Source organism: Bombina bombina, chromosome 5 (genome assembly GCF_027579735.1).
Source record: "Bombina bombina isolate aBomBom1 chromosome 5, aBomBom1.pri, whole genome shotgun sequence".
NCBI classification, from domain to species: Eukaryota; Metazoa; Chordata; class Amphibia; order Anura; family Bombinatoridae; genus Bombina; species Bombina bombina.
In genome coordinates, this window is record NC_069503.1 from 239,981,100 (window position 1) to 240,007,869 (window position 26,770).

A 26,770-nucleotide genomic window follows, 5' to 3' on the forward strand; every position below is an offset into this window, starting at 1 on the left:
GTCATTTAGCATAGTGAGTGGGGAGAGGGGTCTGAGCTGAATTCTGATGTGTAATCAGCAAGGCATCCAATTTCTGACCCCAGATTTGCATTACACAGGATGTATCTACTGACATTCACAGATACCCTGACAGGCTTTATCCTACCACTGGTTATAACATGCAATATGTATATTCCTTATAACTATTTAAATGTCCTGTATTGGAAAAAACATAGGTATGACTAATATGTTAAAGATCACTTATAGCTTGATTAGTATTTGGAATGTTGACTTGTCTTTTTCTTCCAACAGTAAAATTTCAGACCTCCAGCATCTCAATCATCCTCAAAATAAGCCAGATACTTTCCAATAATGTTGGCTTTGAATAACACAAATTGCCTGGAACGGCCACTTTCCGCTGGGTTTCGTATGCTTGGAAGGCTTGTTGGCAGATTTCCTTGGTGGTTTCTAATTATTCCCATTGCTATATCTGCTGGCTTAGGAGCCGGATTTATTTTTTTATCTCAGAGGCAATCTAATGACATAGAAGAGCAGTTTACTCCAACTGGAGGACCAGCTAAGAATGAGAGGAAGTTCATAATGGATCACTTCCCAGTAAATGACTCAGGACAGTTTTCTGCACAGAGGCTGTTTACTGAAGGGGCATTTGCTTCTCTTATTGCTGTCAGTACATCCACAAATGTCCTTGATATTAACACATTTCAAGAGCTTCTGAAGCTGGATAAGGCAGTAAGAAGCTTGAATATAACAATACCAGAATTTGGAAGTGAAGTAGATTTTGGATATCAGCAACTGTGTGCAGAAATTCAAGGTCCCAATTGCCTGTCACCCAATCCACTCATATCTGCAGTGCAAGATAACCCTGAGCTGATAGAAAAAGTAAATGTGACTTACCCCATGTTTCAGAATAGAACATTCCTGGGAATGTACCTTGGAGGTGTGAAACTGGGACCAGCAGATACAGTGTTAGAAGCCAAAGCCCTCCGGCTAGTGTATTACCTGAAAGAAGACAAAGCACAGGACCGAAACAAGAGCCTTGTGTGGCTTAATCACTTTATTAAGACTATCCCTCAGCAAATAGAAGAATTACAACTGAAAACTGTACAGGTAAAAATATAAACTTTTGATTTTTAAAAGTTTTTCATATATTTAAAACAATTTATTGTTAAGTTTTAGTCTCCATAAAGTAAAGGGGTGCCTCCATATTGTAACTTAGGTTTTCCTTATCTATTTGTATTTCTTCTACTGAGGCTGATTAGACAGATTTAACTCAGTTAAAAGAGTATCAGGTAGATTATGAGTTGTGCGTTCGTCTTTTAATCGCTGAAAAAATGGTAATTTCAGCGTTAACACAGCAACGCATGTCATTACAAGTCTTGTCGGAATAGCTGTACCGCAAGCCTTTTAGACTGTAATGCAACGTCATGTTTTTTCATGGGATTCTGATAGCGCAGCCATTACAAGTTTGTGTTGAGGCTAAAAAGCTTGCGTTACACCCTATAACAACAAGATCCGTACCGCCATCTGAGACCAGTAGCACGAGCACGTCAAAACAGAGCTTGTTTTTTGTGCGATATGGAGCTAAATAACGAAACTTTTGTTGCATTCGCTAAATTCCCTATAGCGCGCATAACTCGTAATTTAAATGTATGTTAATATTTTTTTATTACAGTATAAAAGTAATTAATGCCTCTTTATTTATTTTTGGATACCCTTATGAATTTGGGTGTATGCCATGAAACAGCCATTCTTTTTGTAAAGAAGTGTTTTATCAGATTACTTCTGAACACTTCCCATACCCGACAGTCTAAAGTACTGATTCCTTTTCCGGGTGTTGCTCTTTCTGTGAAAATGTTTTTATTCCAAGCTTTATTAAATCCCTTTATGTACCTGAAGGTTTCTGTTATTTTATGTTGGATAAGCTACAGATATTAATGTGATGGTAAATGTTACCATTTTAAAACACTTTCTTACATCTATATAGCCACAATATTAAAACCATTAGTTTTGTTTATTTTTTTTACAATTTGCAATCTGATTTATAATAAATTACACTTTCATTCCTACCGTCTATGGGTTAGATTACGAGTGGTGCGCTAACTGTTGCAATATTCATATTTAATAAAGTGTTTAACTATGTAACTATGTGTTTCAAAGTTCTAAGTATTTTTAAATATATTCCCATATATATATTTATATTTATATTCAAGTACAAAGTTAAAACCACGTATATATATATAAAAGAATACATAGAACATATTCTGCTATGTTAAGAACATTGGAATTTGAAATAATAATTCATATTGGGTTAGCGCACTTGTTTAAATACAATTGAGTTTGTCCGCAAGTAAGGATGTTGAAGTTTTTAAGGGAATACATTAACGTGGATGCAATATTCATAGTTCAGATTTTTGCGCTAATCCGGTTAGCGCACAAGTGAAAACTATTTACTTTCAATTTGTAATACGCGTGCTACCAGACATGCACAAAAAGCTTACTTCTGGTGGAGATAATGAGAGAGCGCAAACTACCGATCCACTCATAATCTATAACCCTTTTTATACTTCCTCTGCCCCCTACATTTCCTTTTTCTGTTGTGTAGGGATGTATAGAGCGGTCTCATCTGCTCTCTACGTAGACAGCAATGCACACTCCCAACAGTGGAATGGGTAACCAGAGTGCATGTGCAGCTCTGTAACGAGATATTCTTTTCTTGCAGTGCCATGTGGCATGCAAACCGATTGGCTAAATCTGCACTAAAAAAAAAGTAGTTTAATGAAGGGCGGATGGATGTCCGACAGTTGCAATGGGTAATGTAACTGATTTACTTTATTTTAGCACACTAAAAACTAAAGTTGATTAATTAAGCTTATAGTAAAAATTAAGGATTACATTTTTTATTCTATGTAGTGTAAATATCACTTTAAAGTCATGGTTGTTTTTCTTTTTGTAAGTTTTTCTTGTTTTAGCCATTTTTTGCAGCCCTCCTTTAATCCATTTCTCATCTAGCTCTTAGTTTTTTGTTGCCTCATACGATATAACCAATCACTGTACTGGTCTTGACTGCTACATTACAGCATTAAATACAATAGAATTGGATAATTAACAAGTGCATAATAAAAATACAAAGCAATAACACTGAATTTCAAATAAGCTGTAGATTTGTTTTTTCTGGCAAATGTACCCCCCCCACACACTGTATCATGTGACAGCCATCTGCTAATAACAGACTATTATACTATACTATAAACTATATACTGTTAAATTGTGCCCCTTTAAGAAAATTAAGACTTTCAATTAAATACAAGCTTACAGCAGTTTTATTCTCTTTAACAATTCCTTATGATTAATGTTTATATTTTGTACAACAGGTATCATATTTTACATCATTGTCACGGCAGTTGGAATTTGAAGGCAATACAAAAAGTGTGATCCCATTATTTTCTATTACATACTTTATCACAATATTCTTCTCTATTATTTCATGCTTAAGGTAAGTGTCATGGGCAGCCAGTACTATTGACTATCAGTGGTGTAAATTCATTTTGTCAAATTTTAAAATTGATTTAAATAAAAATAACATCTGGTGATTTACAAAGCCGTTTATGCCACTAACAGAAACTGAAAGCTGCAAATTGTAATTTCCCTACAGCTTACACTGAGCTTATAAACAGCTCTGAGCTTGTTGTATTTGGCATTTAATTAGCTTACAATTTGGCAGTCTTTCCTAGAGACAAAATGCCCTTTAATACTGGTAATTCAAAAAATGAAACATATTTAAAGAGACATGAAATCTAATATTTTTCTTTCATGATTTGTATAAAGTATGCGATTGTAAAACAACTTTCTAATTGACTTCTGTTATCACATAGGGGCATATTTATCAAGCTCCGTAGGGAGCTTGATGCCCCGTGTTTCTGGCTCACCAGAAACACACGTTATGAAGCAGCAGGCTAAAGACCGCTGCTCCATAACCTGTCCGCCTGCTCTGAGGTGGTGGACAGACGTCGCCGGAAATCAACCCGATCCAATACGATCGGGTTGATTGACACCCCCTGCTAGCGGCCGATTGGCCGGGAATCTGTAGTGGGTGGCGTTGCACCAGCAGTTCACAAAAACTGCTGGTGCAATGATAAATGCCGACAGCATATGCTGTTGGCATTTATCGATGTGCAGCGGACATGATCCTCAATATTGCATCATGTCCACTTGCACTTTCTTAAATAGGCCCCATTGTCTCCATTCCTTTGGTATCCTTTGTTGAAGGAGCAGCAATAAACTACAGGGAGCTATCTGCACACATCAGGTGTGTCAATGCCTTCCTTGTATCCTACTTGATAAGTGGCATTATTTGTTGTAAAACAGAACATCAGCAAAACAGCAAAGCTATTGACTGCAGGCAAGATGCAACAAGAAAGTTGGCTTAGGGTACATTATGGTTATATCTGTATGACTAGTTTGGAAAGCATATGGTATTAATTGGCAAAAAAATTAAGTTAAAACCAGAGTTTAGGTTTTATATCAAAAGTGTAAAAGCAAGGAAATTCAAACTGCCCCACTACACCCTTGGAAGCTTTCACGACATCATCAATGACATCACTAGTGACATCACCTATAACCTAAGCTCACTCTCCTTTACATAAGCATCTGGTCACCTTTTCAATCACCCTCTTCTTAACATGCAGCCACCACCTCATCTTCCACCTCACACTCTCACCTCAATTTCCCCCACACAAAAGCTTGTTTCTTTACCATTCACTCCCACTAACTCATCTTCTCAGCAGCACTTCCACACATCTTGCTCACCCTCAACATCTTACTAACCCTCATACATCAGCTTCTGTTCAACCTTTTAGCCCTCCCTCCTCAAACACAGCCTTCTCAATCCATCTAACCACCACCCTGATATCCACTATACACCTCACCCTCTCGCATAGCTTTCATCACACCCTGTCTCTTTACAGCCTGCTTCATACTCTCTCTCATTCTTCTCTTTCTCACACACAGTGTCCTCCTCACCCCCTGTCCATTACTCAAACCCTCCTCCTTATCCTTTCATCCCTTTTTCTTTACACCCAGCCCTAATTCAGTGCTTATGTTCTTTGCGCCTATACTGTTACAAAAGTTAAAAAAGTATTTTTTTTTATTTCTGCACAAACTCTATATACACACCCACACACAAATATATATATATATATATATATATATATATATATATATATATATACTAGTGATGTCAGTGAGATGTAATCAGTAATGCCATTGATGATGTCATGTAAAGCTCCCAAGGGGGAGTGGGGCAGTTTACTTGCTTTCAAACATTTGATAGAACAATTTGGCTTTAATGTTTTTTTTACAATTTTTCCTTGTTTTTCTCTAAAAAATAAAACATATATAATATAATCAACATATACATTTTATAAAAAGAAGACTGTTAAAGAAAAAAAGAGTTAACCCCTTAATGACCGAGGACGTGCAGGGTACGTCCTCAAAAAAAAGGCAGTTAACGCCTGAGAACGTACCCTGCACGTCCTCGGTGTGGAAAGCAGCTGGAAGTGATCCTGCTCACTTCCAGCTGCTTTCCGGTTATTGCAGTGATGCCTCGATATGGAGGCATCCTGCAATAACCGTTTTAAGCCATCCGGTGCAGAGAGAGCCACTCTGTGGCCCTCTCTGCACCGGAGATCGGTGGCTTATTGCGGTGGTGGGTGGGAGCCAGACCGGGAGGCAGGTGGCGGCCATCGATGGCCCTTCGTGATGTGGAGGGGGGCAGGATCGTGGGCGGGGAGGCCAGGGGGCGCGCACTGATGCGCGCACGTGCACGGGAGGGCGGGGGCGGGCGCGTGCACGGGGAGGGAGCGGGTGGGAACCGCTACACTACAGAAAAAGTTTGTAGGAAAATGAGAAAAAAATAAATAAATAAAATTAAAAAAAAACATCAGTTAGGTGGTGGGTGTTGGGCTGTGGGGAGGGGGAAGCTACACTACAGAAAAACCGGGTAAAAAATAAAATAAAACATATATTTTGCAAACTGGGTACTGGCAGACAGCTGCCAGTACCCAAGATGGCCCCCAATAAGGCAGAGGGGAGGGTTATAGAGCGGTTTTGGGGGGATCAGGGAGATTGGGGGCTAAGGGGGGGATCCTACACAGTAGCATATGTAAATATGCTAAAAAAAAATACAGTACTTTTATTTTAGTACTGGCAGACTTTCTGCCAGTACTTAAGATGGCGGGGACAATTGTGGGGTGGGGGAGGGAAGGGAGCTGTTTGGGAGGGATCAGGGGGTGGGATGTGTCAGGTGGGAGGCTGATCTCTACACTAAAGCTAAAATTAACCCTGCAAGCTCCCTACAAACTCCCTAATTAACCCCTTCACTGCTAGCCATAATACACGTGTGAGGCGCAGCAGCATTTAGCGGTCTTCTAATTACCAGAAAGCAACGCCAAAGTCATATATGTCTGCTATTTCTGAACAAAGGGGATCCCCGAGAAGCATTAACAACCATTTGTACCATAATTGCACAAACTGTTTGTAAATGTTTTCAGTGAGAAACCTAAAATTGTGAAAAATTTAACTTTTTTTTTTTAATTTGATCGCATTTGGCGGTAAAATGGTGGCATGAAATATACCAAAATGGGCCTAGATCAATACTTTGGGTTGTGTACTACACTATACTAAAGCTAAAATTAACCCTACAAGCTCCCTAAAAGCTCCCTAATTAACCCCTTAACTGCTGGGCATAATACACGTGTGGTGCGCAGTGGCATTTAGCGACCTTCTAATTACCAAAAAGCAACGCCAAAGCTATATATGTCTGCTATTTCTGAACAAAGGGGATCCCAGAGAAGAATTTACAACCATTTATGCCATAATTGCACAAGCTGTTTGTAAATAATTTCAGTGAGACACCGAAAGTTTGTGAAAAAATTTGTGAAAAAGTGAACAATTTTTTGTATTTGATCGCATTTGGCGGGGGAATGGTGGAATGAAATATACCAAAATTGGCCTAGATCAATACTTTGGGATGTCTACTAAAAAAAAATATATACATGTCAAGGGATATTCAGAGATTCCTGAAAGATATTAGTGTTCTAATGTAACTAGCGCTAATTTTGAAAAAAAAAATGTTTTGGAAATAGCAAAGTGCTACTTGCATTTATGGCCCTATAACTTGCAAAAAAAGCAAAGAAGATGTAAACATTGGGTATTTCTAAACTCAGGACAAAATTTAGAAACTATTTAGCATGGGTGTTTTTTGGTGGTTGTAGATATGTAACAGATTTTTGGGGTCAAAGTTAGAAAAAGTGTGTTTTTTTTCCATTTTTCCTCATATTTTATAATTTTTTTTATAGTAAATTATAAGATATGATGAAAATAATGGTATCTTTACAAGGTCCATTTAATGGCGAGAAAAACGGTATATAATATGTGTGGGTACAGTAAATGAGCAAGAGGAAAATTACAGCTAAACACAAACAACGCAAAAATGTAAAAATAGCCTTGGTCCCAAACAGACAGAAAATGGAAAAGTGCTGTGGTCATTAAGGGGTTAAACAAATTTAGTATTTTCTATTTTGTTTTTACTTCCTTCAAAAATGTAATAACACCTCTATGGAGCAACAAGGGACACTAATACAGTATAATATTATATATACAGTATATGTATATGCATATATATGCATTTTATTCAAAGTTTACTATACACTTGTTTATCTCACAGACAAATAATGTTGTAATCTAGATGCAAATGCAAGTTTAATTGTAGCAAAAACATTCCTGTTGAATTTGTATTTGCTGCAGACTTTATATCGCTGCAAGGTGCTCCAGTTAACCTTACTCTCTCCTGCAAGATTCTGGTATCCCAGAGACCTTAATTACTTTCTATGGGAGGCAACTCTCATCTCTCTGGGGCTTCCAGGACCTCTTTTTTTCTAGAAAATTAAAGTGACTTGATACCCAAATATTGAATCACTTTAATAATGTGTGAACATAGTGATACTGCATATCTGTAAAAAGCTGACAAGAAAACATCACCTGAGCATCTTTATGTTAAAAAGGAAAATATTTTACCTACAAATTTCCTCAGTAACTATTTCCTATTGTAAAGGGAATTAAAGTATCTTATTAGGATGCATGCCCCTGGAGTGGCAAGGAAGTGTAGATCTGGCTTGTACAGAACAGTCACGTTATTAACTTTCTTAGTTTAAGGAAGTTTACTATGAAATCTCATGAAAATTCAGTGAAATCTCGTGACATCACAGTAAAGCAAAAAAAAGCTGATTGCTGGATCCCCCTGCTGACAGACACCTGCACTGCAGCTACATTGATATTGTGAAGAAGCACTCTATACTGATTAGGAATGGAACGCTATTCACTGTTCCCGCAGTATTTTATTTTTATTACTGTATGTATAGTAATTTTAAATAATTGTATTCATATTTTTTAATATTTTGTATTGAATATTTCAATAACGTGCATTGTAGATATCAATTCTTCATTTGCAAACCCAATGTGCATTACGCATATTTAATATTCCTATGTTCTTCACATTGAAAATTATTTAATATATAATTCTATATTTCTGATACTGCTCGTGTAAAATACATATCTATATCTAGATATCTATAGGAATAGATAGAATGGAATATAGGGAATTTAACGAATGCAACAAAAGTTTCGTTATTTCACCCTCTATAGCGCAGCCATTACAAGTTTTGAAACCGCCGGCTTGTGCGTGCGATATGGTTGCGTTGAGCTCCATACCGCACAAAAAACAAGCGCTGTTTTGACGTGCTCGTGCACACTTTCCCCATAGACATCAATGGGGAGAGTGGGTTAGAAAAAACCTAACACCTGCAATTGCGGAATGAAAAGCTCCGTAACGCAGCCCCATTGATGTCTATGGGGAAACAAAAGTCATTTCATTTGCAAACCCAATGTGCATTACGCATATTTAATATTCCTATGTTCTTCACATTGAAAATTATTTAATATATAATTCTATATTTCTGATACTGCTCGTGTAAAATACATATCTATACCTAGCTATCTAAAGGAATCGATAGAATGGAATAGGTATATATAAATATACAGTCATATGCAAAAGTTTAGGCACCCCTGACAATTTCCATGATTTTCATTTATAAATAATTGGGTGTTTGGATCAGCAATTTCATTTTGATCTATCAAGTAACTGAAGGACACAGTAATATTTCAGTAGTGAAATGAGGTTTATTGGATTAACAGAAAATGTGCAATATGCATTAAAACGAAATTAGACAGGTGCATAAATTTGGGCACCCCAACATAAATATTGCATCAATATTTAGTAGAGCCTCCTTTAGCACAAATAACAGTCTCTAGACGCTTCCTATAGCCTGTAATGAGTGTCTGGATTCTGGATGAAGGTATTTTGGACCATTCCTGCTTGCAAAACATCTCCAGTTCAATTAGGTTTGATGGTTGCTGAGCATGGACAGCCCACTTCAAATTAAACCACAGATTTTCAATGATATTCAGGTCTGGGGACTGGGGTGGCCATTCCAGAACATTGTACTTGTTCCTCTGCATAAATGCCAGAGTAGATTTTGAGCAGTGTTTTTGGGTCATTGTCTTATTGAAATATCCAGCTCCAGCAGAACTTCAACTTTGTGACTGATTCCTCAACATTATTCAAGTATTAGTTGATATTGAGTGGAATCCATGCGACCCTCAACTTTAACAAGATTCCCAGTACCGGCACTGGCCACACAGCCCCACAGCATGATGGAACATCCACCAAATTTTACTGGGTCTAGCAAGTGTTTGTCTTGGAACGCTGTGTTCTTTTGCCACCATGCATAACGCCCCTTGTTATGACCAAATAACTCAATCTTCGTTTCATCAGTCCACAGCACCTTCTTCCAAAATGAAGCTGCCTTGTCCAAATGTGCGTTTGCATACCTCAAGAGACTATGTTTGTGGCATGTGTGCAGAAAAGGCTTCTTCTACATCCCTCTCCCCATACGCTGAATTGTTGAACGATGCACAGTGACACCATCTGCAGGTAGATGATGTTATAGATCTTTGGAGGTGGTCTGTGGGCTGTTTTTGACCGTTCTCACCATCCTTTGCCTTTGCCTCTTCGATATTTTACTTCTGGCCTTAACAAGAACTGTGACTGTGGTCTTCCATTTCCTCACTATGTTCCGCACAGTGGACACTGACAGCTTAAATCTCTGCAATAGATTTTTGTAGCCTTTTCCTAAACCATAATGTTGAACAATCTTTGTTTTCAGGTCATTTGAGAGTTGTTTTTAAGGCCCCCATGTTGCCACTCTTCAGAGGAGAGTCAAAGAGAACAACAACTTGCAATTGGCCACCTTAAATACCTTTTCTCATGATTGGATGCACCTGTCTATGAAGTTCAAGGCTTAATGGGCTCACCAAACCAATTGTGTGTTCCAATTAATCAGTGCTAGGTAGTTACAGCTATTCAAAACAACAAAATGACAAGGGTGCCCACATTTATGCATCTGTCTAATTTCGTTTTGATGCATATTGCACATTTTCTGTTAACCCAATAAACCTCATTCACTACTGAAATATTACTGTGTCCTTCAGGTATTTGATAGATCAAAATGAAATTGCTGATCCAAACACCCAATTATTTATAAATGAAAATCATGGAAATTGTCAGGGGTGCCTAAACTTTTGCATATGACTGTATATAGAAACATGTAGTTACAATTAAAATTGCATTATCCTGTAAGTGAAGAACATTGAATGTTAAATATGTACAGTACATATACAGTAAAACATATAAACACATAAATAGATATGTACACACATATACTGTATATATACTAGTCCTAAAGTCTGTGTACATGGGCCATTTTTTGTAGTACCACCCCTTGCTCTATCTCTCTCCTTCTCTTTTGCTATCTCTCTCTCTCCCCCCTCTCTTTTGCACTCTCTCTCTCCCCTCTCTTTTGCTCTCTCTTCTTCTCTTTTGCTCCCCCTCTCTTGCTCTCTCTCCCCCTGTCTTTTGCTCTCTCTCTGTCTCTGTCTCTCTCTCTCTCTCTCTCTCTCTCTTATTCTCCTCGTTTGCTCCCCCTCTCTTGCTCTGTCTCCCCCCTCTGTTTTGCTCTCTCTCTTCTTCTCTTTTGCTCCCCCTCTCTCTCCCCCCTCTCTTTTGCTCTCTCTCTTCTTCTCTTTTGCTCCCCCTCTCTCTCCCCACTCTCTTTTGCTCTCTCTCTTCTTCTCTTTTGCTCCCCCTCTCTTGCTCTCTCTCCCCCTCTCTTTTACTCTCTCTCTCTCCCCCCTCTCATGCTCTCTCTCTTCCCCCTTTCTTTTAAGCTCTCTCTGTCCACCATTATTTTGCTCTCTCTCCCCCCTCTCTTTTGCTCTCTCTCCCCCTCTCTTTTGCTCTCTCCCCCCTCTCTTTTTTCCTCTCTCCCCCCTCTCTTTTGCTCTCTCTCTCCCCCTCTCTTTTGCTCTCTCTCTCCCCCTCTCTTTTGCTCTCTCTCCCCCTCTCTTTTGCTCTCTCTCCCCCTCTCTCCTCTCTCTCTCCCCCTCTCTCCTCTCTCTCTCTCTCTCTCCCCCTCTCTCCTCTCTCTCTCTCTCTCTCTCCCCCCCCTCTCTTTTGCTCTCTCTACCCCCTCTCTTTTGCTCTCTCTACCCACTCTCTTTTTCTCTCTCTTTCCACCCCTCTCTTTTGCTCGCTTTCTCTCTTCCCCTCTCTCTCCCTCACCTCCTCTCTTTTGCTCTCTCTCTACCCTCCCTCTCTTTTGCTCTCTCTATCACCACCCTCTCCTTTGCTCTCTCTCTCCCTCCTCTCTCTTTCTCTCCCCCCTCTCTTTTGCTCTCTCTCTCTTCCTCTCTTTTGCTCTCTCCCCCTTTCGTTTGCTCTCTCCTCCCCCTCTCTTTTGCTCTCTCTCTCCCCTCCCTCTCTTTTGTTCTCTCTCTCACCCCCTATCTTTTGCTCTCTTTCTCTCCCTCCTCTCTCTTCCTATCCCCCTTCTATTTTGCTCTCTCTCCCCCCTCTCTTTTGCTCTCTATCCCCCCTCTCTTTTGCTCTCTCTCTCCCCCCTTTATTATGCTCTCCCCCTCTCTTTTGCTCTCCCTCCCCCCTCTCTTTTGCGCTCTCCCTCTCCCCCTCTCTTTTGTTCTCTCTCCCCCCCTCACTGTTGCTTTCTCTCTCCTCTCTTTTGCTCTCCGCCCCTTTTGCTGTCTCTTCCCTATCTTTTTGCTCTCTCCCTCCCCTCTATCTTCCCTTTTATTTGCTCTCTCTTTCCCCCTCTATTTTGCTCTCTCTCTCCCCTCTCTTTTGCTCTCTCTCCCCTCTCTTCTGCTCTCTCTCCCCTCTCTTTGATCATTCTCTCCCCTCTCTTTGATCATTCTCTCCCCCCTTTCTTTTGCTCTCTCTCTCCCCCCTTTCTTTTGCTCTCTCTCTCCCCCTCTCTTTTGCTCTCTCTCTCCCCCTCTCTAATTGCTCTCTCTCTCCCCCCTCTAATTGCTCTCTCTCTCCCCCCTCTAATTGCTCTCTCTCCCCCTTTCTTTTGCTCTCTCTCTCCCCCTCTCTTTTGCTCTCTCTCTCCCCCCTATCTTTTGCTCTCTCCCCTCTCTTTTGCTCTCTCTCTCCTCTTTGCTCATTCTCTCCCCCTCTCTTTTGCTCTCTCTCTCCCCTCTATTTTGCTCTCTTTATCACCCCCTCTCTCTCCCTCTCCTCCCTCTCTTTTGTTCTCTCTCCCAAACTTTATTTTGCTCTCCCCCCTCTCTTTTGCTCTCTCTTTCCTCTCTTTTGCTCTCCCCCCTCTCTTTTGCTCTCTCTTCCCTCTCTTTTGCTCTCTCTCTCCCCCCTATTTTTCTCTCTCTCTCCACCCTCTTTTGCCTTCTCTCTCCACCCTCTTTTGCTCTCTCTCTCCACCCTCTTTTGCTCTCTCTCCTCCCTCTCTTTTGTTCTCTCTCCTCCCTGTCTTTTGCGCTCTCTCCCCTCTCTTTTGTGCTCTCTCCCCTCTCTTTTGCTCTCTCTCTCCCCTCTCTTTTGCTCTCTCTCTCCCCTCTCTTTTGCTCTCTCTCTCCCCTCTCTTTTGCTATCTCTCCCCTCTCTCTTTTGCTCTCTCTCCCACCCTCTCTTTGCTCTCTCTCTCGTCCCCTTTCTTTTGCTCTCTCTCTTGTCCCCTCTCTTTTGCTCTCTCTCCCCTCTCTTTTGCTCTCTCTCTCCCCTCTCTTTTGCTCTCTCTCCCCCATCTTTTGCTCTCTCTCTCCCCCCTCTTTTGCTCTCTCTCTCCCCCTCTTTTGCTCTCCCCCCTTTTGCACTCTCTCCTCCCTCTTTTGCTCTCTCCCCTCTCTTTTGCTCTCTCTCCCCTCTCTATTTTGCTCTCTCTCTCCCCCTCTCTTTTGCTCTCTCTCTCTCCCACCCTCTCTTTTGCTCTCTCTCTCCCACCCTCTCTTTTGCTCTCTCTCTCCCCCTCCTTTGCACTCTCTCAGGCCATGCCCAATCCCACCTGACCACACCCACTCAAACTGTTCCCTCATGGCCACACCCCATCACGGCACTCCAGCCGGACTCGCCCCCTCATCACGACCACCCCGCCCGACCATGCCCCTGTTACGCCCACCGACCCATTCTCACCTAGCCACGCCCCATCAGGGCACTCCTGCCGGCCATGCCCCCTTGTCACGGCCACTTCGCCTGGCCACAACCTCCGCAATGGCTGTTTCTGCACACCCTCTCTGCTCTGCTGTCAGATTCTAAAGGCCAGGTATGTTTGTCCTCGTGCAGTCTCTATGCATAGGACAAACATACTTGACCTTTTATTATATATATATATATATATACATACATACACACATATACATATTTAGACGTATGTATATATTTATGGGTATTTTAATTGGGGTTAAGTTAGGGGTGTTAGGTTAGGGGTTTAGATGTTAGTTTATTACTTTGCATTGTGGGGGGTGCCGCTTTAGGGGTTAATAGTTTATTAAGATAGTTTGTGATGTGGGGGATGGTGTTTTAGGGGTTAAAAGTTTAATTTAGTATTTGCAACATAGGGGGATGGTGGATTAGGGGTTATTAGGCTAGGGTCTAATTTATTTTCAAATTTATTTTGCTTTTCGCGAATAGGGTGTTTTTCCACTTTTTTATCTCCATTGATTTCTACGGGGGAAACACATGCACGTGCACGCAAAAACTCAGCTATCGATGTTTGCAATTCTCAGGCTACTGCTAGTGAAAAATAATGTTTTTTTCAACTTGTAATTTTTTCGCTTGTGAAAAAAAAAAAAAGATTTGCAGCGCCACTTGTAATCTTGCCCATAGAGTACTAAAGAAATATGCACACTCCTAAGCTCTTATCAGCTTACATAAATTTACTCTTCAATACAAGATACCAAGAGAATGAAGCAAATTTGATGACAGAAGGAAATTGGAACTTTGTATAAAATTGCATGTTCTATACTAATCATAAAAGTTTAATTTTGACTTTAGCGTCCCTTTAATTATATTTTAACAATTATGTTTGTTTTGTTTTTTTTAAAATTCTCATGATATTAATTCTAAATTGTATATATGTTATGCAAAAATAATATTTTTATAAGAATTTATATTGTTAAAATATATTTTCCTCTTCAATTACAATGTATGCTTTTCTGTGTGTAAGCTGGTACAACATGACTTCAAATTTTTTAATTTTAATGTGTTGTTTTTTTTAGATTTGACCCTGTAAGAAATAAAGTTTGGGTTGCAGCATTTGGAGTAATTTCATCTGGATTAGCCGTGCTGAGTAGTTTTGGTCTGTTGCTGTTTTGTGGAGTTCCCTTTGTCATAACAGTAGCCAATGCCCCATTTCTTATTCTAGGTAAGTGCTTAAATGTTTCCAAACATTTTGTTTTAACAAAACTGTTAATATTTGGTTATAAACCACTGAAGTCCAAGTGGCTGATTTATCACGGCCCGAATGGGGCCATATACCCATGTTTCTGCGCGAGCAGACCGCTGCTCCTTAACTAGTATGCCTCCTCTGAGGCGGAGGACATCAATTTGCCCGATCTAATATGATCGGGTTGATTAACACCCCGTGCTAGCGGCTGCAAATCTGCAGTGGGTGGCATTGCACAAGCAGTTCACCAGAACTCCTTGTGCAATGTTAAATGTCAACAGCATATGCTGTTGGCATTTAGCGATGCAGGCTGGACATGATTCGCTATAGCAAATTATGTCCGCCGGGGTATGATAAATCAACCCCCAAGGCTGGATTGGCCTACCAGGACATTTTCCAGTGGGCTGCAGCAACATGGGCTGGCCAGCTACAATTTGAGGGGGCAGGGCTGCTGGGGAAGGGATGCAGCGGTATCACCTATTGCAATGTCTAACTAGTAATATATAAAGAACTAGTTAACTTGCCTAGTATAAATAGTGTGTAGCTGAGTGAATTAACATCACTTGTATGATAAATCAGAGCTGTGTTAAACTTAGCAGGTACTGTAGCTTTACATTTGTAACATTGTATTACAAACCTAAAGCACACAAAATAAAGTCTAATAACATTTCTATTGGAGGTTATAAAGTGGTAGGCAACAAGGATCACACCAAGAAAGATATTAGACTGATATAATTATATTAATCCGCTGAATTGTTAGGAAATGTAATGTTGCAACAAGACAAGTAAATTATAAGTATATTTTGCTTAGTATAATAAAACTAGGGGCTCCATGTACTAAGCAGTCAGCGAGCTACCCGCAACAAATCTCGCGTCCAAACTCGCAAACTGATATGTACAAAGCCGTCAATTATGTAAAAACTCGCATCTTTAAAATTGCGAGCGTACTTATCCGCCATACCTCGCTACCTCTCCATTTTTTACTGTAATTAGACACATTTGACCACCAACTCGCCAAAAACGAATGTACTAAAAAATCTATTTGTCCGCTCGCGTCAATCTCCGCCCCCACCTCGTTATTTTTGCCTCGCCACCTTTTAGGTGGCGGGCAAGGTACAAAACAATAGGAAAGTCATTGTAGACGCCAGTCTAGACATATATAAAAGGCAGTAATATCAGCATTGTACTTACATTGTTCATTTCAGCAGCTATGGAGAGAATTCTGTTTTTATTTATTCTCCGTTTGATGCAAATCCGGGCTAGAAGACAGAATACTGGAAATGTAGCTAATCGATTGGTTAGAAGAAGGAGAGTTCGAGTCCCCCGTGTATTCCTTCCACGGGTTGGTTTGCACGGCCTTTCTGACCGAGAGATCATACAAAGATTCCGGCTTGATCGTGAATCAATATTACACCTGTATCGAGAGATTGAAGATCATTTGGAGCCGATGACTGCTCGTTCACAAGCTATTCCGGGACTTCTGAAACTATTAGCGGCATTGCATTTTTTTGCAACAGGCTCCTTTCAGGCAGTTTCTAGCGTCATTATTGGAATGAGTCAATCTGCTTTTTCACGCCACTTATCCAAAGTAATAGGGGCTATGATGGTTATTTTTCATCGATATGTTTGTTTGCCATCTACCCCTGAAGAATGGCAATCTATCAAGTCAAATTTCTATAGGATGGCTGGTATGCCCAATGTCCTAGGTGCCATAGACTGTACCCATGTTGCTGTAAGACCACTTCAAGCTCGTGAGGAGATCTATAGGAATAGAAAGCATTTCCATTCCTTGAATGTCCAGATGGTCTGTGACCCCAACATGAGGATTATCAGTGTCCGTTCTAACTTTCCTGGCTCCTGTCATGATTCTTACATTTTAAGGCAGACTGGGTTATACCGGAAGTTCGAGGACGGAAATATGCCTGACGGATGGCTTCTAGGTAAGCATAACTTGCGTCTAATATGTCTCTCATTTCAATGTACCAAAATTGCGCCCAATTTGTCGACTGTAATCTGTATAGTTTAATTGTATTGTATAGTTCTGAATCTTTATAATTATTCTTATATTAATATTTATATTTATTATATCTTCTATTAGGAGATGGAGGGTACTCATGTACAGAATGGCTGTTGACTCCCTATAACAACCCACAGACCAGAAGTCAAGTACGTTTCAATGAAGCTCACCGATCTACAAGGGGGATTATTGAGAGGACTTTCGGTCTTTTGAAAATGCGGTTTCGATGTCTTGATCGTTCTGGTGGTGCTATGCAGTATGCACCAGAGAAAGTTGCAAAAATTATATTGGTTTGCTGCATACTGCACAATATTGCAATTAAAAGAGGCTGTCCATTAGAAGATGAAGATCCAATAGATGCTGATGATTTACCAGAAGAAATATGTGTAGAACAAGCTAATAGGCGTGGAAATGCAACAAGGGACATGGTTTCAGAACAATATTTTGTGTTTGAGGATTAAAGTTTCAGTTGATCAATAAAAAACTTTCTTTATTAACTTGTCTCCATTTTTTTTTAAGAGTTAAGGTTATTAAAAATCACTCATGATAAACAGTTAAATACATAACAGTTGTTGCTCTTCAATTATCAAAGGTTTCAAATAAATAAAGTTTATGATCAAAGTTATTACAGACAATATATTATAGGTAATACATTGTCTTTGTGACATCACACTAGTGTCTACAGCTGCTCTCACTCTTTTACATATGTGATTATTGTAATGTAATCCCTCCATAGCTGATGCTAATTCATTGTATTGTGTCATTGAATTGTAGCTGTAACAAGCGACAGTATATTCAACAGTGCTTTATGTTATCAGATTGGATTTTTGAGTTAAAAAAGACTTGCTAATTTTATTTGTTTTATTCTAACCTCTATTTTTAACAGCTACTAGGTTTTCCCATATTCAAATAAATACCTTAAGGGCTTACTCTTAGCACTTATTTTCTTAACCTTTATAATATATTTTTGCATTCAAGATTTGTTAAAAGAATAGTGGCATATAGAAAATAATGGCAAAATAAATTATTTTATTAGAAAATTATAATCTTTAAACATTATATATTAACAATTGTAAACCAAAGTAACTTGTTATACATATAAACACATCTGAAAAAAAAGGAAATGTTTAGAAACCAAATAACAATTGTAAACCAAAATAAATTCTAATACATATAAACACATATGAAACAAAGAAAATGTTTAGAAACAAAATAACAATTGTAAACCAAACAACATTTTAATACATATAAACACATCTTAAAAAAATTAAATGTTTATAAACAAAATAAAAATTGTAAACCAAATTAAATTTTAATACATAAAAACACATCTGAAACAAATAAAATGTTTAGAAACAAAATAACTATTGTAAACCAAAGTATAAATGTTAATACATATCAACACATCTGAAACAAAGAAAATGTATAGAAAACAAATATAATTTGTAATAACTATCAACATCGATATTTACAAACCTTCATAAAATACATTAATCTACATATACACTTTATTTTTTTATATTTTTTTCGGGGATACATATCTATATCAATGCGCTAATGATTGACATAACGATTAATCACGTCATCGTCTAACATGTCGCGTCCTGAACCTTTTGGTGCTGGAGAATTGGTGATATTAGTTTATGCCATGGATAAATATTTCCCTAAACGGATTGGTGGTGTGAGGGGAGTGAGACAGGAATGCAGAGACAAAATTATATACGAGATGCTGAGAAGAATGCATCGTATTTCAAAAATTAAAAGAACAAGACGACAGTGTCTTAGAAAATATAGTGATTTGAAGAGAAGAGAACCGAAGTACTATAAATCGATTCGAAGATTGATAAGGACATGTAAGTTTCAAAATTATATATGAAATAATTTTTAATAATATAAAAAAAGGGTTTATTTTTGAACTGCGTCATCATTGACGAATCCAGGAAAATAATATTTCCTGAGTGTTACTTTGACTATATTAGTATATACAATTGCAAAAAGTTACAAAAGTAAGCATGCAGAACTGAGTTAGTAGATTAAAATTTAACTATATTACTATATACACTTAAAAGGTTAGAAAACTTAGCATACAAAAATGAGTTAGTAGAGTAAAATATAACTATATTAGTATATACCATTGAAACATGCAGAACTGAGTTAGTAGAATAAAATATAAATATATTACTATATAACATTGAAACATGTTAGAAAAGTAAGCATGCAGAACTGAATGTTTTGAAAACAAAAAATTACTTGGAATAATTAATTAAAAAATTTTTATTAAAATTTTTTATTATATATATGTTTATAGATATGAGAAGTAGGAGAATGAAGTGTGCACACCCACCACGCTACTTAAGGTCAATGTTGGTGCAAACACCCAGAAGTGAAGCTCTTTCTCCACCTTTGCCAATAACACTATTGGATATTGAATTATCTCCAAATCCATATGAAATTTGTCATAAAGAGACACAGACAGGTAATTACTTATTATTTAAATTTTAAATCATATATTTTAGGTTTTGGCTTAAAAAGTTTTAGCATGCAATATTAATCAAGTTGCTAATTTACTTCTATTATCATTTTTTTCCTCATTAACTTTCTATCTTTATTTGATAAAGAGGGCATCTAAGCTAAGGAGCCAGCCAATTTTTGGTTGAGAACCATGGACAGCACTCTTTGATTGGTTCTGTCCAATTAGCAAGTACAACACAGTTGGTTCACCAAAAATGGGCTGGCATCTAAACTTAGATTCTTGCTTTTCAAATAAAGATACAAAAAGAATGAAGTAAAATAGAAAGTTTATTTAAATTGCATGCACTATCTGAATCATGAAACTTAGAAATTGGTTTCTATGTCCCTTTTAATGATTATTATTATTATTGTTTTAAATAATATATACAAGGTTTTTGATTTAATAGTTTTCTATCTTTATCTTTGTAATTTCGTTCATAGATATTACCATGGAAGACATGGAAACTAGTATGGAAATGGAAGAATTTCAAAATCCTGATAGTGTGACAATATTTGAAGCATTGACTTCAGATGATACTCAACCAAGGATAGAAGTTTTACCAACAATGATGTTAGATAAAGGTATGTTTCATACTCAGTAATCTTAAATCTAAGAAAATACAAGTTTTAACTAATACATATTGTATATTTCAAATAGGAGTTGGCTCAGATGAAAGCTTTAAAGGAGTGGAGATAAGTGTAGAAGCTAATATAGTAGATAACGTAGATAACAGCACATCAGGAGGTAATATTTGTGATGAAAAACCCTATCATACATTGAATATGTATATGACAATTGAATTAAAATTTGCTTTGCATTTATTTTTCTACAGATTTATCTTCAACATCAACTATTGAAACTGCAGACAAAAGTACTCAGAGTTGTCTAGAAGATCATGTTAAACAACAAATTTCTAAAATTAGGGCAACTTTGGGAATGTTAATGGAGCAAGTAGATTTTTTATACCGTAAATATGTAATTTGATTTCATTTTTTGTTTTGTCATGATTAATAACTGAGAAAAACTTTTGTGTTGAAGAATCAAAAGTGAGTTTGAATTTATGTAAATAAACGTTTTTTTTGGCCATAAAAAAATTTGTCTTTATTAAATAATAACATTTTAAACTTAAAGGGACACTGTATCCAAATTTTATCTTTTGTGATTCAGATAGAGCATGCAATTTTAAGCAACTTTCAAATGTACTCCTATTATCAAATTTGCATGCTCTATCTGAATCACAAAAGAAAAAATTAGAGTACAGTGTCCCTTTAAAATACACAAAAAATAACTTAGTAAACAATATACAGAGTAAAAAAATTAACAGTGACTAACATTTTAAACTTAAAGGGACACTGTATCCAAATTTTATCTTTTGGGATTCAGATAGAGCATGCAATTTTAAGCAACTTTCAAATGTACTCCTATTATCAAATTTGCATGCTCTATCTGAATCACAAAAGAAAAAATTAGAGTACAGTGTCCCTTTAAAATACACAAAAAATAACTTAGTAAACAATATACAGAGTAAAAAAATTAACAGTGACTAACATTTTAAACTTAAAGGGACACTGTATCCAAATTTTATCTTTTGTGATTCAGATAGAGCATGCAATTTTAAGCAACTTTCAAATGTACTCCTATTATCAAATTTGCATGCTCTATCTGAATCACAAAAGAAAAAATTAGAGTACAGTGTCCCTTTAAAATACACAAAAAATAACTTAGTAAACAATATACAGAGTAAAAAAATTAACAGTGACTAACATTTTAAACTTAAAGGGACACTGTATCCAAATTTTATCTTTTGTGATTCAGATAGAGCATGCAATTTTAAGCAACTTTCAAATGTACTCCTATTATCAAATTTGCATGCTCTATCTGAATCACAAAAGAAAAAATTAGAGTACAGTGTCCCTTTAAAATACACAAAAAATAACTTAGTAAACAATATACAGATTAAAAAAATGAACAGTGACTAAATAATACAAAATGTTCACTCCAGACGTGGCCTCTTTGGGTCTGTTGTAGCCTCCCTTTCACTGACAATAGCCAACAGAGATTGTAATGTCCTTTCGCTGATGCTCAAAGCTCTGTTAATTTGATGGTTTTTCTCTTCATCCATCTGCCTCTGCCACTGGAACATCTCTCTTTGCAGCTGTAATTTCTGCATCTCTATCTCATTCCTTTGCCTTTCTATTTCCACATTTTTTTCTGACAGAGCAGCCCAGCGTTCAATATTTGTGTTAATAATATTTTGCATTTCTCTGTGGTCCTCTCTGTATTGCCTTGCCAGTGTCAACATTTCCCTCAATGCAACATCGCCCAATAGTCCTTCGGCCGGTGTATTGTCAATATTTACACCACCTGTTTGCAGTGCAATTGGTGGTGCCTGTGTTTCAACAGGTTCCTCAATGTTTTCTGGTGTGTGAATTTCATCCGGTTGCGCATCTCCCAAATCTTCAAGAATATCTGGAGTCTCACTTCCATCATGCCCTCCTGGTGGTTCATCTTGAATGGGATTTTCCACTATCGGCATGAGATTGATAGTGATCTCCCTTGATGAGTTTTCTTCTTCTAGATCAAGACATAACAAATTGTTAGTAAATAAAAATAAAATGTTATAAAAACACTTGCAGAAATAGAATAGGAGGAGAGAGCAGATACAACCGTCATACACCAATATATATTTATACATATGTGATACATACCATCAAATAATGGAGATGAATGTCCAGTCAATCCCTGGAAAAGACGTCCCAAATCACCTATAAAAAAATAAATAACATAAAAATAAATAAATAAAATGTTTTTTTGTCAATGTAACGATATATTCAAAATTATTAATGGAAATGTATTTTGCAATTAACTGGACACTGAAGCAAAAATAATCTTTTTGAGAATAAGATATATTGCATGGAATTTCTATCAACTTTCTTATGTAATACTATGATCAATTCTCAAAAAGAAAATAATGATAAATTTTAAAAACATTAGAAAGTTGATTAAAATAGCATGCATGCTCTACACGAATCCTCATTTAAAAAAATTTGTACAGTGTCCCTTTCATGAAAATCTATGATCATTGCTATTTGAACTTCAAATTACATTCCATCTGTAAAAGATCTCGAAATAGAATATGTCAATAATGACATTTGACATTTAAAAAAAAAAAAAAAAATTGAGAGATAAAAGAGATAAAACACACAACATTGAAATTATTCATTTGTAAAGTACTTACCAGTTGATCTACCAACACCAGTTTGTGGAGTGCTGGTCCTTAGATCAGGAAGTGTGTCCGCCGAGGAAGTTGTGTGTGTAACATTAGATGATGAGCGTATTAATTGTCCATGTGTAAAACTGGCCGAAGGTCTAGAAACAGCTGCACTGGGTGGTCTTGAAACCGCAGAAGAAGAAGTAGAACAAGTGGGCACTTCGTTACTCCTCACAGGCTCTGCTGTTGTTGGCATCGCTTTAAAAAAAAAAAAAAATTAGGTTTATTTTTATTTCTAGTTGAAACTGAAAGCTAAAAGTGTTAATAATAATAATAATAATAATTACAGCAGTGAATGCAGGCTCAATCATTAAAGGGACATGCCAACCACCTTTTTTTATGATTTGGAAAGAGAATGCAGTTATAAACATCTTTATAATTTACTTATATTATCTAATTTGTTTTATTCTCTTGATATTCTTTGTTGAAAAGCATTTGATTGATGCACAAAGAAGCCTCGTGTGATTGGCTCAACATGTGTATTTATTTTTCTTCAACTAAGAATATCTAGAAAATGAAGCCAAAGAAATAATGGAAGTAATATGTTGTTTAAATTTCAATTCTCTATCCGAATCATTAATAAAAGATTTTGGGTTTAGTGGCCCTTTAAAGGGACATGAACAAATATAATTACCTTTACAAATTGCATAAGAAAATGCTTTTTAAAAAATATTTAAATGTATTATGTTTTTGCATTCATTGGATTTTTATACTTTGAGGAAAAGCAAATCTATACAGGCACAGTAAATGATCATTGGTTGATGCACATAGATGGTTCATGTGACTGCGTCAACTATGTGCATAGCTATATCTGAAAAAAGTATGTTTATAAAGCGGAGAACAATTTGGAAAGATGTTAACAATAATATTCTATAGTCAAATAACGCAACATGGAAGTCAATAGATCAGAAATTTAAGAAGGCATGTGATCTGGGGTTAGTCTCATGATTAATGTCGGACATACTATTATTTTAATAGTTTCAAATTACATTATTTCTATTGTCATTATCTCTTTAAGGTTTCTATGCAATACTGGTTTGAAAATAAACACATGGGTGTTATCTTTAGGGATCACTATATTAATAATCAACAAATCTTTAGTTCCGTTAGACCATTAAAAAAAAGGCAGTATAACAATACTATTATTGTACAATCCCTTATACATATATGCGACATAAATGATTACAGTATTTGGGGCCTAAATGGCTTGTACAATCCCTTATACATATATGCGACATAAATGATTACAGTATTTGGGGCCTAAATGGCTTGTACAATCCCTTATACATATATGCGAGATAAATTATTACAGTATTTCGGGCCTAAATGGCTTGTACAATCCCTTATACATATATGCGACATAAATGATTACAGTATTTGGGGCCTAGATGGCATATAGGATACTGAAGCGTAAGAAGTCAGATAATGTTATTTTAAAGAAATATATATTGGAGACAATGACCTATCATAACTTAAAAAAAAACATTTACGTCAACTATGTTGTACATTTACCTCTTAAATCACTGTCACAATCATCGGTTATGCCAGTGATGATCTCTGGTCCCAGACGCTGAACAAGCTTCTGCTCATAATCATTGAGGTCTGCCACATATGCTGGTCCACCTCCAGTAGCACGTGCCAAATTTTTTTCTCTGGCCAATTTAGCTTTGGCGAAGCGTTTAATGTCGTTGTAACGCTTCTTCAGCTGATCGACATCCTTTTTTCCTGGACCCTGGGCACTAACAGCGTCGCTGATCCTTTGCCAGATCTGCTTCCTTCTAGAAAAATTTGTCTGTTTGACACGACATCCAAACAAATAATCATAAGAGTCAATAATCATGTCAATCAAAACGACGTTTTGCTGATGAGAAAAGTGAGGATTCTTGGATTTTGAAGCGGTTTCAGATCCAGATGAAGCCATATCGAAATTGTAAATAAAGATCACAAAAACGAGCGCTCTGTAATTACTCTCCAAAAATTTTGGAACAATAATACAGTTGTTTAGAAAAGTTGTCCATTTATAGGAGCAAAATTCTATTCCCGCGACTACTATGACGTTCATGACACCTTACATGTCACGTGTTAACAATTGGCCAGACAATTGAACTGAAAGTTAAGTACATCAGCTTATTCGCGGCGAGCGAGGCGTCAAATTTATCAATATTCCGCCACTGCTCGCGGCGGGCTAGACGTGTCTATTTATTGTGGGATTATTAGTACATAGCTACAGCGGACACCATTTCGCCCGCGGCGAGTAACGGCGAGTTTAGCCGCGTCTAAAATGACGGATGAATTGACGGCTTAGTACATGGAGCCCTAGATCTGAGCAACAAATGACAAACAGATATAAGATTTTATAAGCATGAGTGAGATTTTCCAAATGACATGGCTGTAGCTAGCAAGCTTACCGGTACCGGAGCGAGTAGGAATTGAGGAGCAGTTCTCACAAGTTGCAGCTGCAGGTTTAGGCATGCAGCCAGAAGGAGCTCCGTGTGTTCCTGACAAGTTGAGCTGAGAAGAGAAATGCTGGAGAGTGGAGCGTGACCTCACTGCTATACAGCTGGTGAACAACAGATGATTGAGGTAATTTCAGCTGAGAGGAAGCTGTTTACATAAATAAAGCAGGACTTGGAATTTCTGTGACTCTTGAAAATGTATATTTCCTAACAGAGGCTGAGCAGGACTGAACAAAAATCTACAGGGATAGGCAAAAGAGTTCAAAAGGCTAAATTATTAGAATTACTGAGGAGTAACCTCTAGGCAGCAAGCAAATAATCAAGCAATGGATGGAGAGGCTTGATTTAAATAGGCTGTTTAGATGGAGGAGTATCCTTAAAGCAACAGTAGTATATCTGATAGAGAGCATTCTCCTTAAAGTAACAGTAGTGTATATGACACCTATTCTTTTCTCCCCTAAGCTAGACATACTAAGGTCACAAAGTTTTATTTCCTAGACATGTATCATTTTAGTTGCCTAATTTGAACAGTGTCTAGTGTCTAGACAGAGGGGCACACTATTTTCTCCCGAAAACACTAAGGATAATAATTTTAATTCTGTGAAAGGGAACCATGGGTTATATGGTGAATATATAAATAACAATCTGGCATTTCCCGGTGGGCGGCAGCATCCCATACTTTATTTAGCTGATCGATGACAAATCCGGTTTCATCCAATTGTTGGGTGCCCCACTTGGCATCCAGTTCGTGGGGCATGCAACGATTGTATGAACCAGATTCATCATCATTGATCAGCTAAATAAAGTATGAGATGTGGGCGGAGGAACAGCGCAGGGTTTACCATCACTAAAAGGTAATTATTTTACAAATGAAGCATCTTAAAAAAATGTAAACAATGAAAGTGCTCCTGTTTTTAATAATAATGTTATATACTAGGCAGTAAATAGGTAAACTTTACAATCACTTTAATGATATATTATATAAGCTTGGTTATTGTTTCCATGATGACCAAAATGTACCTGTTATCAACAGTATTTACTGGACTAATGCTCTGGCTACTGAACTCTGGAGCTGTGTGTTTTTACATGTCAGATTTTTTAAAAATTGATCTATGTGTAGAAAATGAAAAAAGGTTTAACACTGAATATACAAATTGTAGCATTTGTAGCTTAAACAATTCATTTCTGTAATTGCTAAATGCTACAGGATGCAGTTGTTATACAGATAACTACTCCTAAAAGGTTTTATCTTTAACACCAAGGAATAATTACTACTGAATATGATACAAATATATAGATATAACCAGTTCAGGATGAATAGGAAATGGCTAACCAAAAATTATTTCCAGATTGATATGTATGCATACAAAAGAGATTATGGAAGTCCTTCACACAAAAAAGAGAGCATAATGCTGGGATTCAATAGTGATTTTACAGAGCCAGTTACATGAGCTTTGAAAGCTAGCGATAAAAGTTTTTCAGAAACACTTACTAGAGAAAAGGAGGTTAATCCGATAAGAGAGTTAAAGGGACACTGTACCAAAATGTTTCTTTCGTGATTCAGATAGAGCATGAAATTTTAAGCAACTTTCTAATTTATTCCTATTATCAAATTTTCTTCATTCTCTTGGTATCTTTATTTGA

General features: G+C 37.3%; 1 protein-coding gene across 1 annotated transcript in view; it reads left to right on the forward strand.

The window, feature by feature from the left end:
* The first annotated feature begins 351 nt into the window (after window positions 1-351).
* LOC128661433 (patched domain-containing protein 3-like) overlaps window positions 352-26,770 on the forward strand; it is a 78,731-nt gene continuing 52,312 nt past the window's right edge. Inside the window, exons 1-3 of the mRNA XM_053715686.1 lie at window positions 352-1,107; window positions 3,372-3,493; window positions 14,704-14,849. Of these exons, the coding sequence (XP_053571661.1) occupies window positions 352-1,107; window positions 3,372-3,493; window positions 14,704-14,849 (1,024 nt within the window). The remainder of the gene's footprint in view (window positions 1,108-3,371; window positions 3,494-14,703; window positions 14,850-26,770) is intronic.